The sequence below is a fragment of the Balaenoptera acutorostrata genome, chromosome 1 (assembly GCF_949987535.1).
Source record: "Balaenoptera acutorostrata chromosome 1, mBalAcu1.1, whole genome shotgun sequence".
Lineage (NCBI taxonomy): Eukaryota > Metazoa > Chordata > Mammalia > Artiodactyla > Balaenopteridae > Balaenoptera > Balaenoptera acutorostrata.
In genome coordinates, this window is record NC_080064.1 from 21,925,653 (window position 1) to 21,941,925 (window position 16,273).

The window sequence follows — 16,273 nt, forward strand, 5'->3', positions numbered from 1 at the left end:
GATTCAAAGCCACGCAGTCTGGCTCCCAAACCTGCATCTTTAAAAAAATTTTTTTAATTAAATTAAATTAAATTTTTGTTTATTTATTTATTTTGGCTGAGCCATGTGGCGGCTTGCAGGATCTTAGTTCCCCAACCAGGGATCGAACCCAGGCCCCCCTGCAGTGGAAGCACAGAATCCAAACCACTGGACTGCCAGGGAATTCCCTGCATCCTTTTTTAAAAAAAAATAATTTGAGGTGAAATTCACATAATATAAAATTCATCATTTTAAAGTGAACAATTCAGTGGCAGTTAGTACATTCACAGTGTTGTGCAACCATCACCTCTATCTAGTTCCAAAACATTTCCATCATTCCAAAGTAAAACCCCTTACCCAGGAAGCAGTTTCCCATTACCCTCCATGTACTGTTTTTGATCCCCACAATGACCCAATTGTACAATTGAGGAAAGAGGCTCTGAGAAATTCAGCTATAGTGAGAAGTTCAGAAGTTCAAGGTTACCTAGCTAGTAGAAGTGGAGCAGTGATTCTGAACTTTTGTTTTCTGACCCCAGAGTCTAAATCTTTGATTAATACACATCTTTGGGCAAAGTCACAAGTAGGGGGCTGGATTTGGGTATAAAAGAGTAAATTTGGGGGGGCACGGATATATAAGCCATAAATGCGCCCTCCGTTGTTAAAAAACGCACGTTTAGGTAAAACTGCAATTAGCATGGCTCAGGTGAGCAGAGTCAAAAGTAAGAGCAGCTATAGGGCAGAGACCTGGAAAGGTCAGCACTGCAGGAAGCTTTGCCAAAGCCTCAAGAACAAGAAATTTGTAATTCCTTGGACAGCCCCTAGATGCACTAGGCTGGGACCTGAAAAGAGGCAGAGTAGCTGGGAGGGTGTGGCTTGCCTTCCGGTGGCCGGACCTAACCAGGAAATGCCAGGGAGTTGTTCGACAGAGAAGCTGAGGGTGCAACTGGATTAGACACATAGGAAGCAGTCCTCAGGCCAATTGCATCCCACTCAGAGGGGGCCTCCAGGGCACGAGGACTCTCAGGGGTGGAGGGCCTCGCCTTAGTATCCGTCTTCTCCTTCCTGGAGGAGCTGTCATCACTCTAGCACCCCTCTTCCACAAAATAGGGGTGCTCTCTCTGGGGCTTCTCTCTTTCTCTCTGGAGGTCAGGGACCCTAGAGGTCCCTCTTTTTTAGGGATCTCAGACAGAGGGCATCCCTCTAAGTTGCCTCTCACGTTTCCTCTCCTCCCTCGAGTGAGAAGGCTGTGCGGGCCCCTCCTACCCCGACGTTGGAGGCGTTTTCTCATAAGCCCCCATCTTCTTCAGGCTCGGGGTGGCGGCCAAGTTCTAGTTCAACAATGCACCGCGCTCGGCTCAACCAGCTGCGAGAGGGCAACTCCATGGAAACCAAAACATCACAACTCCGTGGAGATATCGCGAGAAGTACGGTTGCTCCAGCTGTGAGAGAGGAGGAGCGAGGGCGGGAACAGAGAGCGAAGTGGGAGGAGTCTAGGCACTTCAGAGGTCCCCCCGCGGGAGACCTTCCCTCCCAGCGGCGCCCCCTCGTGACTGCGCTTTACATAATCGAGGCCGCCCGCGTCATAAGTGGCGTACTCCAGTCCAGACCGAATCAGAGTCGTAAGAAGCTCCCTGTTCCGCCCCTTCCTCCTTGATAGACGTCAAAATGAACCTGTGAACGGGCGCCCAGCGCCGCCGCGCCCGCCTTGGTCCGCCCGCAGCCGAGGACCCGCCCGCCTGCCGCAGCCCGCAGCCTGCCGCCGCCAGGTTGTGCTTCAGACTGTCAGATAAAGCGGCGGGCCGGGCCGGTAGGGCTGTGAGCACGGCCCGGGCCGGACATGGCGGCGCTCTACGCCTGCACCAAGTGCCACCAGCGCTTCCCCTTCGAGGCGCTGTCTCAGGGGCAGCAGCTGTGCAAGGTGCGCGGGCTGGGGCGGCAGCCGGGAACTGGGACGCTGGAGGCGCGGCCCGGAGCTCCCGGTTCTGTGGGGACGCCCGGCGGGGTCCCCCGGGCAGGGCGTGGCAGGCCCGCCTAGCTGAGGAACCGCACCCGCTCCGCCGGGGGCTGGCGGGGCACGTGGGGGAGACCCGGGCCGTGTCCAGGCCCCAGCGGCCGGCGTGTCCGGGTGCTTAGCAACCGCGAGGGATTGTTCTCGAACCCCGTGAGGTCGGGGGAGGGGACAGCTGGTCCCCCGCTCGCCCTCGACCAGCCGCGGCGGAGATCCCTCTTGGGCTGGCTTCCCCCCGCGCCGGGGTCTGCCGGGTTTCAGGCTTAGGGACCTCCTGCCCCGCCTGGGACAGAACTCCAGAGTTGGGTGCTGTCTGGGACGATCGTGTCGAACTCGGGCGCCTCACGGGCACTTTTCAGCCAGTCCCAGAGTCAGAGGTAGCCAGGCTTTATAATAAAGCCCCACAGTCAAACGCACGAAGCAAAAGGATGATATTTCAGCTTCTAGTTAGTGACCTTCTGCCCTCGCCGTAACCAGCTGCTGATCAGTTTTTACCCCTGAAGGTCCAAGTTCTCTTTTTTTCTTTTAAGTTGCTTCATCTTGCTTTGCCTATTTAAATGAATAGAGGTGCTGTGAAGCGACAGTTAAAAGTCACCAAGCTGGCTGGAGAGTGATGTTGAGATATCTCCAGATAATCCAGAGTTTGTGTCTCTGGTATGGCTAACTCATAATTGTGTGTCATCCATCATTGCCTCCAATGGCCATGACTTTGTCTCTTTTTGTTTACTAGGTATGAGAGAGCTCAAAAAGTCAAATGTCTGAATGCCTTTTTGGCCTTAAAAAAAATACGTATTTGATTATATGTTTGTGTATTTATTTATTTATTTATTTTAAGGGAGTTTTATATATGTAAGCAATAATGATTTTAATTCAGTGCTTTGGTTTCACAAGTGAACCTGCTCAAAAATCACACAGTGGCGGAGGCAGAACTGGACTAGAATCCAGGGCTTCTCATTCCCTAGGTCTGAGGCTTATTTATACCTTTGTTTTACAATTTATGACTAGTTCCATATAAATTCTTACTTAACTCCCACATCAATGCAGGGTGGTGGTGCCAGTTTTACAGACAAAAAAATTTAGTCCCAGAAAGTTTAAGTGACTCACTCAAGCACAATGGCTATGCTTGGAATAGTACCCAGGTCTTCTGCCTCCTACTGAAGACTCTCTCCATTTCTGACTGCCTTTTAAAATTATATCCTCATTTCATATTTCAGGAATGTCGGATTGCACACCCTGTTGTGAAGTGCACCTACTGTAGGACTGAGTACCAGCAGGAGAGGTACAGTTTTCGTTGACCATGAAAGATGCTAATCGGCTTTTCCTTTTAAAATCTGTAATCGATTGCATTTCAATATACAGATCTGTAATCAGTTGCATTGTAATATATAGATCTGTAATCAATTGCATTATACACAGATTCTGCCATTTCCTGTTATAACACAATGGAGGTAAAATACACATATTGTTCCCTAGTTATTCATTAATTGCTTAAATTATTAGTTACTTATTTTTCACCTCCTTGATAATTTTATATTGTGGGTTTTTTTTAATTAATTAATTAATTAATTTATTTATTTTTGGCTGCATCGGGTCTTCGTTGCTGTGCGCAGGCTTCTCATTGTGGTGACTTCTCTTGTTGTGGAGCACGGTCTCTGGGCATGCGGTCTTCAGTAGTTGGGGCTTGCTGGCTTCAGTAGTTGGGGCTCACAGGCTCTAGAGCGCAGGCTCAGTAGTTGTGGCCCATGGGCTTAGTTGCTTCGCGGCATGTGGGACCTTCCCGGACCAGGGATCAAACCCGTGTCCCAGGGAAGCCCTATATTATGGTTTTGACATTTTTGACACTAAGAAACCAACCCCACAACAGTAAAACATGAGCCTTGTGCTCTAGTATGTTTATATGCAGAGTTTGAAGAATTTATAAGCCAAAAGAAGATACTTTTGAAACATGTGACAATCTGATAAAGAGTTTGTTACCCCTAGTCACATTTGAAAAAACTCACTTGCCTTTACACTTGCCTTGTGTGAATCTCATTTTGAAAAGTGTGAAAAATATTTAGGTGTGAATGAACACACATCTTTGGGGGACTTTGTAATAGCAGCAAGGTGGTTTATTGGTATAGTAAGTTAAACTTTTGGGGAACCGTGGCTGTAGGTAATATTGCCTTAAGCAGGATGGGGTCTGTTTGCCAGCTCACACATGGACCCAGAAGCCTAATTTCAGTCAGCTTCATTTCAATTCTAGGAATATTTTCCCTGACATTTCGTTATGTATATTTTCAAAGAAAAAAAAAGCTAAAAAAACTAGATAGTTGGGGCTTCCCTGGTGGCGCAGTGGTTGAGAATCTGCCTGCCAATGCAGGGGACACGGGTTCGAGCCCTGGTCTGGGAAGATCCCATATGCCGTGGGGCAACTAGGCCCATGAGCCACAATTACTGAGCCTGTGCGTCTGGAGTCTGTGCTCCGCAACAAGAGAGGCTGCGATAGTGAGAGGCCCGTGCACCGCGATGAAGAGTGGCCCCCGCTTGCCGCAACTGGAGAAAGCCCTCGCACAGAAACTAAGACCCGACACAGCCATAAATAAATAAATAAATAAATAAAAATTAAAAAAAAAAAAACTAGATAGTAAACACTCATCTACCCACTACTTAGCTTCTACAATTTACATTTACTATATTTGCATCTATCCATCTCTCTATCCATCAGTGTATTAATCCATCGTATTTGCGATGCAGTTTAAAGTTGTGGACATCAGTGTACTCGACCCTAAACACTTCAGCATGCATATCATTAACTTAGAGTTCAATATTTGTTTATGGTTTCTAAATTTTTTTAGAGGTAAAATTTGCACACATTGAAATGCTCAAATCTTAAGTGCATCATTCGATGAGTTTTACAAACAGTATGTATCTGTGTAATGAAACACACAGAATATACTCTGGAAGGTTTATATTTTAGCTTTTACATTTAGGCCTATGATCCCTTTCAAATTTATTTCTGTGTGTAGGGTGAGATTTGAAGTTTAACCCTTAATTCACACCATACATAAAAATTAATTCAAGATGGATTATAGAAATAGGTTTTTTGCATTTTTTTTCTAAGATGTCAAGAGCATTTGTACATATTGATATATATGTCCCACTCCTTGAGTAATAAATCTAAAATAAACCCAAATGTTCAACATCACAGAATCACTGATGCTAATCCTCTTTCTAGAGGTCTCTTTCAGTGTACTTCAGTTCCTGAACTGCCTTTTTTTTTTCTTTTTGGCCACCCTGTGGCTTGTTGGATCTTAGTTCCCCACTAGGGATTGAACCCGGGCCACGGCAGTGGAAGTGCAGAGACCTAACCACTGGACCCCACTGGACCACCAGGGAAGTCCCTGAACTGCCTTTTTAAAATGGCAGAAAATTGCCCTGGGAAATATTTTGTTTGAATATCTCATTTTAATTTAATGTTTTTTACTTTGAGGTTTTTCTTTTATCTTTTAAGTTTATAGTCACTTCGATAGGAATTGTATGGGAAAAAAATCACAAAGTAGCGATATACTGGATTTTTATGTGATTTTGTTTTTAGCCCCCAAATATTGTTTAAACTGTTCTTAAACATCAAGCATTTGTTTGTACCTCCCTTTGTGAAGGGTTAGACTTTATTTGAAGATAATTTTTTTTCCCCAAGGCAGTTTATCAGTTTAGGCATGTAGGTAATATGACTTGGATCTTCACAAGGGAAAGGGCGTGTTTATTTTTGTCAGTGCTTAGCTCTTAGAGAAACTGGAAATATTGAAAAAATATTTGGTGTTAGCATCTATTTCCCCACATCGGGGATTTTCATATACTTTTACTTACAGAGGAGAACATAGACAGAGTAAGGTCAACATGGATAGAGTCTCTGAGCTTATATCCCAAAGACAAATACTTTACTCTTCATCTCAAATTTCTCAGCTGGTCGTCTGAATTGAGGAGAATTAATTTCTTTTCTGCTAGTCCATTTTGGTCTAACATAATATTCTTTTGAGGGTCCTTTGCATATCTGATAATTTTACTTAGTGGTACTTGGAGATGTCATAATCAGAAATAACTCACTCTCCATTTTAACCAAAGCCTCCTTGTATTTGAGCTAATAAAATTTATAACTATAGAATAATTAAAAGAGTTACTGGCCAGATACTCACCCTTCAGTTAATCAAATGTCCAAACCATATTCCACCTTGGCACTTAGTAATGAACAAATTCCTTGGACTTAAGGAAGAATCAGTTTTCAGATGTTGTAAGTAAAATGATTTTTTTCTTATAAAGCCTTGTGTCTCTTTCTTCCTTAACAGTAAAACCAATACAATATGCAAGAAATGTGCTCAGAATGTGCAGTTGTATGGAACGGTAAGTAGGGTTTCTCTGTACCTAACAGTGAGTAGTCAGGTCTCTTGGGACCTTACATTCTGTGGACTATTAATATAATTACAATATTTTTATTAGAAGACCTAGTTATGTGTAAAAATGTTCTCAGAAAAATTTATATAGTGTTTTAGCTTTCAAACTTAGCTAATACTTAGTATTAAGGAGTTCTGTGTTTATAGTCACTGTGGCAGGATTGTGATTATAATTTTCCTTGAGAAGCTTCAGTAACCAGTATGTAAAGAGAAGGGGAATGATGAATCCTATGACGTGACCTCTTTGTTTGGTAACAGTTGACTATTCATTTTGATGAATGATTTTTTTTTCTTTCAGTGTTAGGGTTCAGCATACTGTGTCCTTGCAGGCATTCTCCCCACATGTTTATACACTGATAACGTCAAAGAGGCCTTTTCAGAAATTTGGACGCACTTGCTCATTTCTCCAAGAGCTGGTTCTGTTGAATTGGTTAGAGAAGTCCCAGCATATATGCTAATGGCTTTTTGTTATTTGTTTGTTTATTTATTTAAAAATCAATAGTCCTGTGCAGAAAAACACTTTACATGGTGTTAGGAATTGGGCTTTATTGGATCAGTGTAAAAGGAAATTTATGAAGTTGGGAATGCATGTTTACCATGACTAATGAACTATGTATAATAGAAATCATTGCTTTAAAAAATGCACTGGAAAAACAAATGCACTGGTATTTTACAATATACTTACTTGACACTTTTTTTTTCTGTTTAAGCCCAAACCTTGTCAGTATTGCAACATAATTGCAGCATTTATTGGCAACAAATGCCAGCGCTGCACAAATTCAGAGAAGAAGTATGGACCACCATATTCTTGTGAACAGTGCAAGCAGCAGTGTGCATTTGACAGGAAAGATGATAGAAAGAAGGTAAATCTCTGTGTTTTTCTTGATATTTTTTTCTTTCAGAGAAATTAAGGTGGGCCAGTTGTGTTAAAAAGACATATAACCAAGATTGATTTCTCAGTTCCTCTCCAAATTCTGTTATTGACTTTGAAGAAGATATTCAGCCTTTGTTTTCTTCATTTATCAAATGTGGACCATTGTATTCTAACATTTCATAGGTTAGTATTTCATGAGAATTTGAATTACAGTGTTCAACATCCCTTGTAAGTGAAGTGGTGATTGGCAAAATTTTACAAAACTCTTTAAAGCAGAGATTGTGACTTAAGCAGGATATAGTCTATTACCAGTTTTACTATCTTTTGAAGTTAAAGACCACAAGAAGATGATATAGATAAACCTCCATGTGGAATGATGGTACCTTGGTGGAATTAAAATGGTTTAGATTTGGTCTGTTTAAAACCCTCCAGTGGCTTCCACTTGCACTTAGAATGAAACCCAAAATCCTTCCATAGCCTGCAAGGTCCATACCTGACTCTCAGTCTCATCTTCCATCACACTCCCCTCCTCCTCCCTTGGTCCAGCCTCACTGGCCACCTTTCAGTCCTTCAGATATGCCAGTCTCATTTCCACCTTTGTGCCGGCTGGATTTGCCTGATACACAGCCTTCTCCAGAGTGTCGTAACTGGTTCCTTGTGTCAAGTCTCGGCTCAATTGCCAGCTTCTCACAGAGACCTTCTTTACTAACTCCCCCAGTCACTCTATCATAGTACCCTGTTTATTGTCTTCATAGCATGTAACGTTATGAGAAATTATCTTGTTTGTTTACATGTCTGTCCACTCCCACTAGAGTATGAGCTCTTTGTCCATCTTGTTTTCTTGCTGTATTACCAGCAGCCTGGCACATAGTAGGTACTCGATAAATATTTTTTGAATGAAAGAATGTAGTACAGAAACTCTCAGTGTCCAGAGATGCTTTTCAGAGATGCTTAGGCTCTCAAAAGCTGATTCGTGGTAACCAAATTCATTAATTTACAATGGGAGAAAGTAACTTTCCAGTGCCCAGAATACTCCTGCCTGCCAACCAGGGCACCTCTTCCCTGAATCAAGATACTAGAGAAGCTGAATTAGTAATCAGAAGGTAACATATAATAATAGTTGGAGCACAAGCTTTTTAGTCCCATAGAGCTGGGTTCCAGCCCACTTCTGGCTTAGCTGAATGATCCTGGGCAAATTATTTACTCCTGTTGTGCATCAGTTTTGTCATCTTTACTGTGGGAATAACAGTAGCTACTTCACAAGGGCATAGGGAGATTTAATTGAGATAGGTATATAAAACAATTTTGAGCCTAGCATATACTATACTTCATTAAATGGTACCTATATTATTATTAATTGGATTACACTAGAATTCATTGTTTCTACTTTCTAGTTACAATCCTATCATAAGAGTTTGCGTATTTGTAGGCATCCTCAATCACCTATTTATAAACTTTAGGAGGACCAAGCTTAGGGATTGAGGGTGGATGATCTGGACTCAGAGTGCCTGGGTTGAAATCTTTGTCTGTCACTTACTTGTTGTGTGACTTTGGGCGAGTTAATCTATCAGTGCCTCAGTTTCCTCATCCGTAAATGAGGCTGATCAGACCTCATCGTTGTTATGAAGGTCAAGTGTAAACCCCTTCAGAAGGAATCTGGCACATGATAAGTACTCAGTGTTATCTATGATTATTTCTTTATGATAGTTTAATTCTGAGAGGGTGATTTTATATTTTTAAAGTTTATTTGTGAAGGAGAGATCTGAAATAAAGTGTCCTGTGGTTCAGTGTGTGATTTTCATGTTTAATGCTGGCTCTCTTTCAGTGCAGTTGCTTTGTTTTCAAACCCTTCTTCAGTGAAAGCTCTTTCCTGGGCAAGGTCTCCTAGAGTTTTTTTGTTTTTTTTGGCTGCATTGGATCTTCGTTGCTGGGCGCAGGCTTTCTCTAGTTGCAGCGAGTGGGGGCTACTCTTTGTTGCAGTGCGCGGGCTTCTCATTGTGGTGGCTTCTCGTTGCAGAGCACGGGCTCTAGGTGTGCGGGCTTCAGTAGTTGTGGCACGCGGGCTCAGTAGTTGTGGCTTGTGGGCTCTAGAGCGCAGGCTCAGTAGTTGTGGCACACGGGGCTTAGTTGCCCTGTGGCATGTGGGATCTTCCCAGACCAGGGATCAAACCCGTGTCTCCTGCACTGACAGGCGGATTCTTAACCATTGTCCCACCAGGGAAGTCCTCCTACAGTATTTTAAAGTCAGATCTTAAGGCCATATCCCATAACCATGAAATGCAGCAAACTGAAGTTTGGTTTCAAAATTCATTTATACATTCATTAACAAATAATTAGATGCTTATCATGTCTCAGACACTGCTCTGGGTATTGGAAATACACTGATGAACTAAGCAGAAGAGACCTTATTCTCTCAGAGCTTTTATTTATGTGTGTAAGAGATGGATGAGAACAAACAAGGAAATAAATGAACACAGATTTTAGGTGTAAGTGCTATAAGGAAATAAGGTATATGGTGGAGAGTGACTGGGGAGGCCAGTTTAGATTGGGCAATCAGGAGGACCTGCATGGAGATAAAATCTGAGCTGAAACAAGAAAGATGAGAAGGAAGCAGCCATGGGAAGCTCTGGAGGGCAAAGATCCTGGGAAGAGAGACCAGCTATGAAAAGACCCTGAGGCAAGAATGAGCTTGGCAGATGGGAAGAACAGAAAGAAGGCAGAGTGAACAGAGAATGAGATTATAAAGGCAGGCAGAGGCTACATTTAAGTCAACATAGGCTATGGTAAAAAGTTTAGATTTTATATTTTAAGGCGAGAAGAGACATAATCAGATTTACATTTAAGAAGCCCTCTTTGGCAGCTATGTAGAAATGGTTGATCTGGAGAAAAATAGCGAGATCATTTGGGTGGGTCTTGCAGTTGTGACAGGTAAGAATGGCTTTGCTTGGGTGGAAGCAGTGGAGTTGGAAAGAAGTGGATAGATTCAGACTGATGACTTGTTAATAGGTGAGGAGAATGAGGTGCAAAGAGGCTTTTGCTAACAAGATAAATACTTTAGGTAAATGATGGTCTGGCTTACCCATGTTCAAGATGGGGCAGAAGATCTAATTTAGAGGCAAGACATGAAAACTAAGATTCCATAAAATATCAGCACACTCCCTCCCCAACCTGAGTAATTGCAACCAGCTCTGCTGCCCTGCCACTTGTACCAGGCCACCCCACAAACTTAGTTTTGCAATCTGAGTGCTGTACAGAGGCACCCCAGCTTCAGAGGATTGTGGAAGCCCCATTCTGCTTTCCTAGCCCTGTGCCCTGCACCCTGGTGCAGAGCTGCTTCTGCCCAAAGTGATCAACTTTTTCTAAATCAAACAAAGTGTCATGGTAGGCCACCACCAGGGATTGGGGCCCTGGAAAGATATCCAGCATACCATTTTATGAGCCATTTATAAGGTATTAAAGCTAAAGTATAGGGCTTCCCTGGTGGCGCAGTGGTTAAGAATCCGCCTGCCAGTGCAGGGGACACGGGTTCGAGCCCTGGTCCGGGAAGATCCCACATGCTGCAGAGCAACTAAGCCCGTGCACCACAACTACTGAGCCTGTGAGCCACAACTACTGAGCCCATGTGCCACAACTACTGAAGCCTGCGTGCCTAGAGCCCGTGCTCCACAACAAGAGAAGCCACCGCAATAAGAAGCCCGCGCACCACAACGAAGAGTAGCCCCCACTCACCACAACTAGAGAAAGCCCCCGCACAGCAACGAAGACCCAGTGCAGCCAAAAATAAATAAATAAATTTTAAAAAAATAAAAGAAAAAAAAATAAAGCTAAAGTGTAAATTTTTTTTTTTTTAATTTTTGGCTGTGTTGGGTCTTTGTTTCTGTGCGAGGGCTTTCTCCAGTTGCGGCGAACGGGGGCCACTCTTCATTGTGGTGTGCGGGCCTCTCACTGTCGTGGCCTCTCTTGTTGTGGAGCACAGGCTTCAGACACGCAGGCTCAGTAGTTGTGGCTCACGGGCCCAGTTGCTCCGTGGCATGTGGGATCTCCCCAGACCAGGGCTCGAACCCGTGTCCCCTGCATTGGCAGGCAGACTCTCAACCACTGCGCCACCAGGGAAGCCTAAAGTGTAAATTTTATGTTTCATCTTCTGTCTTCTCTTTTCCCTGCTGTGTTTTCCTTGATGAGCACCATAGAGATATTTGTGTCTTTTGAAATTCTTATGGGAACTTTGCTCTGGTCTGTGTTAAGTTGAAGAAAAACAGAATAAAAAAATATATAAAATTAGCAGCTCATTTTTATTTTATTTATTTATTTAAAAAATTTTTTGGCCATACCACACAGCATGTGGGATCTTAGTTCCCCACCAGGGATCAAACATGTGCCCCCTGCAGTGGAAGTGTGGAGCCTTAACCACTGGACCGCCAGGGAAGTCCCCAGCTCCTATTTTATTAAGCAATTTTTATGTACCTTGCACCATGTTTTACCTACATTATGTCACTAGATCCTTGCACCAGCCCTCTGAAGTAGGTACTATTATCCTTCATTTTATAGTTGAAGAAATTGACCCCATGAGTACCCAGCTGACTTCCGTAAGGTCACACAGCTTGTAAGTGGCAGATCTGGACTTAACCAGAGGTTCTAGCTCCTAATACCCATGTTCTCAGCCACTGCACTAGCACATTCCTTCTTCTTTATCTTTGTCTCCTCATCTTTCAGGTAGATGGGAAATTGCTATGCTGGCTGTGCACACTTTCATACAAACGGGTCCTTCAGAAGACCAAAGAGCAGAGGAAGCACCTGAGCAGTTCTTCCCGTGCCAGCCACCAGGAGAAGGAGCAGTACAGTCGACTGGGTGGTGGCAGCCATTATAACAGGTAACCCCGAGATGCATGAGATAGGACTAGAGGTGCTGGGAGGTCAGATGTAATACACAATTAGCCATGGAAGATACCATTTTGTCTAAATTTTCCTATTTTCTCTCTAGTTATTATTCTATAACTAATAACTAATAATTCCCTCTATTATTAGTCTATAGAGGGAATCTCCTTTGTCGTATTTTATAATTCATGTATCATCCAAGGGCCAGAGAGACTTCCATAAGGCATCAGGATTTTCTGACTTGGTTTCTGTTGTGTCTTAAAAGTTTGTGGAACTTACTCTACTTTAACATGTAACGTTCTCCCCTCCGTTAGAGTGGGTTATCTCCCTAGAAGGTTGGACATTTCACAGTCTGAGGGATGCAGCTTTTTTATGCATATTGGCTAGGAGATTGATAGATATTCTAGGTTTGTCCTTGTGAGATCCAGTCAAAATGATGTCCTTTCATTACTGTCTTAAGCTTCGTTTCAGGGTATCTGTAGAGTTGTTAAGAGTTCTGGCTTTGGATTGACTCCTGGGTCTGCCAAGTTTTCTGTATGGGATCTTGAGCAAGTTTTTTCATCTGTGAAATGAGGGAAATAATAATATTACCTCATGGAGTTGTTGCAAAAATATATAGTATGTGCATAGTGATTAGTTTTATAACCGGCATATAGGAAGCTTCAATACATTTTAGTTATTCGTTGTTATTATTACCATTGTGATTTTCTTTGTTCATTGTTAAGTACTTTCATGAGCCAGGTTCTCTGCAAGAAATGCAGAGATAAGTAAAAGAATCACGCTGCTATCCAAGAGTATGCAGTCTGGTAGGGAAGACAGACCTGTAATCAAATCATTGCAGGATAATTCGATGGGCATCACAGTGGAAACATGTCAAAATACAGGCATAAGAGGCAGTGGTAATTAACTGCCTTGGGAGGTTAGGGAACGAAAGATCAGAGAAGTGCTGGTGTTGGAGCTAGATCTTAGGATGAGTCAGAATCATCAGATAAGGAATGGGCAGAGACATTCAAGGCTGAGGGAATAGCATTTGCAAAGACACGGAGGGCATGAGACCACACGGAACTTGGGAACAGCAAGTCCTTTTATTTTGCTGGAGCTTATGATTGGGAGCTGGAAAATGGGAGGAAAAGGAATCCAGCGGACCTGGTAAGGAGCATGAACTTGATCTTAGTGATCTTAACGGGAAGCCACTGAAAGGATCTATGCAGGAGGGACCAAATCTGCATTTAAAAAAAAATTAACCCAGACTACTGGGGAGAATGCATTGGAGGAAAAAGAGGCTGGGGGCTAGTTAAGAAGCTTTGTTGGTAAGAGTCCAGATAAGAGATGTTAATAGAGAACCTCAGCTGAGGCAGTGACACTGAAGAGGCAGATTCAGGAAGATAATTTAGAAGGAGATTTTTGAGTAAATTAGATAATGTGATGAACAGATAGATGGACAGGAGCTGGGTGAGTAAAGGACAATTCTCAGATTTCTTACTTGGGTGAATGGGTAGATCCTTATCTGAGAGAGACTATAGGAAGGGGGAAGAAGAAGTTCAGTTTTGGAAAGTTGAGTTTAAAGCATCAAGAAGAATTATTTAGCTCTTTTTCATGGCACCTTGGAGGTGAACGGCTGCTTCAGGATGAAGCTGAACATCTCTTTCCCAGCCACTGGCTGCCAGAAACTCACTGGAGTGGACTATGAACGCAAACTCTGTACCGTCTATGCGAAATTTATGGCCATGGAAGTTGCTGCTGATGCTCCAGATGAAGAATGGAGGGGTTACGTGGTCCAAATCAGTGGTGAGAATGACAAACAAGGGACCATGAATCAGGGTGGCGCGACCCACGGCCGCGTTTTGCTTGCTACTGAGTAAAAGCATTCCTGTTACAGGCCAAGGAGGACTGGAGAAAGAAAGTGCAGATCTGTACGGGGTTGCATTGTGGATGCCAATCTGAGTGTCCTGAATTTGGTCATTGTGAAAAAAGGGGAGAAGGATATTTCTAGATTTACTGATACAACTGTGCTGCATCGCCTGGGGCCCAAGAGCAAGAATCCGCAAACTTTTTAAGCTCTCTAAAGAAGACGATGGGGCTTCCCTGGTGGCACAGTGGTTAAGAATCTGCCTGCCAATGCAGGGGACACGGGTTCGAGCCCTGCTCTGGGAAGATCCCACATGCCATGGAGCAACTAAGCCTGTGCGCCACAACTACTGAGCCTGCGCTCCAGAGCCCGCGAGCCACAACTACTAAAGCCCACGCGCCTAGAGCCGGTGCCCCGCAACAAGAGAAGCCACCGCAATGAGAAGCCCGCGCACCACAAGGAAGAGTAGCCCCCGCTCTCCACAACTAGAGAAAATCCCGTGCGCAGCAACAAAGACCCAAGGCAGCCAAAAATAAAAATAAAGAAATTTATAAAAAAATAAAGAAGATGATGTCTACCATTATGTTGTGAGAAGACCCTTAAACAAAGAAGGTAAGAAACCTAGGACTAAACCACCCAAAATTCAGCGTCTTGTTGCTCCACATGTTCTGCAACACAAACGTTGGTATATTGCTCTGAAGAAACAGCGTACTAAGAAAAATAAGGAAGAGACTGCAGAATATGCTACACTTTTGGCCAAGAGAATGAAGGAGGCCAAAGAAAAATGCAAGGAACAGATTGTCAAGAGACAGAAGCTGTCCTCGGTCAAAAAGAAGACGTTCTAAAGAGTAACAAATAAATAAGATCCGACATCCAAAAAAAAAAAAAAATTATTATTTAGTGGGAGTTTAGCCTAGAAACCTTCAGAGAGGTTTGAACATGAGCCATTGGTAGCACATAAGAGTCAGTGGTAGCAGAGATTATTTTAAAATGTGGATTTCTGTGGCCCTACCCCAGAGTTTAATTCAGTAGAATCTAGGATAGAGTCCAGGAATCTGCTTTGTTTTATAAACATCTCAGATGATTCTGATGCAGGTGATCTGGGGAACATCATTTCTAACCACTAAGATAGATAGTTGTTAAAACCATGCTCTTGAATGACACGACTCAGGTTGGAGGCTGAGAACAGATTCTAGAAGCACTCAAGTAGGATGGAGTGAATATTTGAAAACCAAATATCTGATCAGGGTTAATATCCAAAATATATAAAGGACTCAACAGTATGGTGTTTCCTCAAAAAATTAAAAATAAAACTATCATATGATCCAGCAATCACTCCTAGGTATATATATGAAGGAACTGAAATCAGTATCTCATATAACTTTATTCATAATACCTAAGCTATGGAAGCAACCTAAATGTCCTTTGAGGGATGACTGGCTAAAGAAAATGTGGTATATACATACAATGGAATATCCAGCCATAAAAAAAAGAAGGAAATCCTGCTATTTGCTACAACATAGATAAACCTGGAAGGCATATGCTAAGTGAAGTGAGCCAGAGAGAGAAAGACAAACACCATGTGGTATGACTTTTATGTGGAATCTTAAAAAAAATAAAGCTCATTTCATAGAAATAGAGAATAGAATAGTGGTTGCCAGGGGCAGGGGGAGAGGGAAATGGGGAGGTATAGGTCAAAGGGTACAAACTTTATAAGAAGAAGTAGTTCTGAGGATCTAATGTGTAGCTTAGTGACGATAGTTAATAATACCATATTATATGCTTGAAAGTTGCTGAGAGTAGATCTTAAGCATTCTCATCATTAAAAAAAATAAAAGAGGGAATTCCCTGGGAGTCCAGTGGTTAGGACTCTGTGCTTCCACTGCAGAAGGCATAGGTTCAATCCCTGGTCGGGGAACTATTATCCTGCAAGCCACGTGGTGCAGCCAAAAAATAAAATAAAATAAAAGAATTAAGTATGCGAGGTGATGGGTGTATTAATTATCTTGATCTTGGTAATCATTCTATAATGTACATGTATATCAAATTGTCACCTTGTACACTTTAAATATGTACAATTATATTTGTCAGTTATTCCTCAATAAAGTCAGGGGGGAAAAAGGATGGCATGGTCAGTGGTTTCAAATACTGAAAAGAGGCCAAGTAAGAAAAGGTCTGAAACATCCTTTGGGCTTGGTGACTGGACATCCATCAAAGTAAGA

General features: G+C 42.9%; 1 protein-coding gene and 1 pseudogene across 1 annotated transcript; both read left to right on the top strand.

The window, feature by feature from the left end:
* The first annotated feature begins 1,762 nt into the window (after positions 1-1,762).
* On the top strand, positions 1,763-12,221 carry FAM76A (family with sequence similarity 76 member A). Its single transcript, XM_057531580.1, has 5 exons — positions 1,763-1,936; positions 3,241-3,305; positions 6,349-6,403; positions 7,164-7,316; positions 12,041-12,221. The coding sequence occupies exons 1-5, from the start codon at positions 1,856-1,858 to the stop codon at positions 12,200-12,202; spliced, it is 516 nt and encodes a 171-aa protein (XP_057387563.1). The 5' UTR covers positions 1,763-1,855; the 3' UTR covers positions 12,203-12,221.
* A 1,562-nt stretch (positions 12,222-13,783) lies between these two features.
* Positions 13,784-14,896, top strand: LOC102998938 (40S ribosomal protein S6-like; annotated as a pseudogene).
* The last annotated feature ends 1,377 nt before the right edge of the window (positions 14,897-16,273 follow it).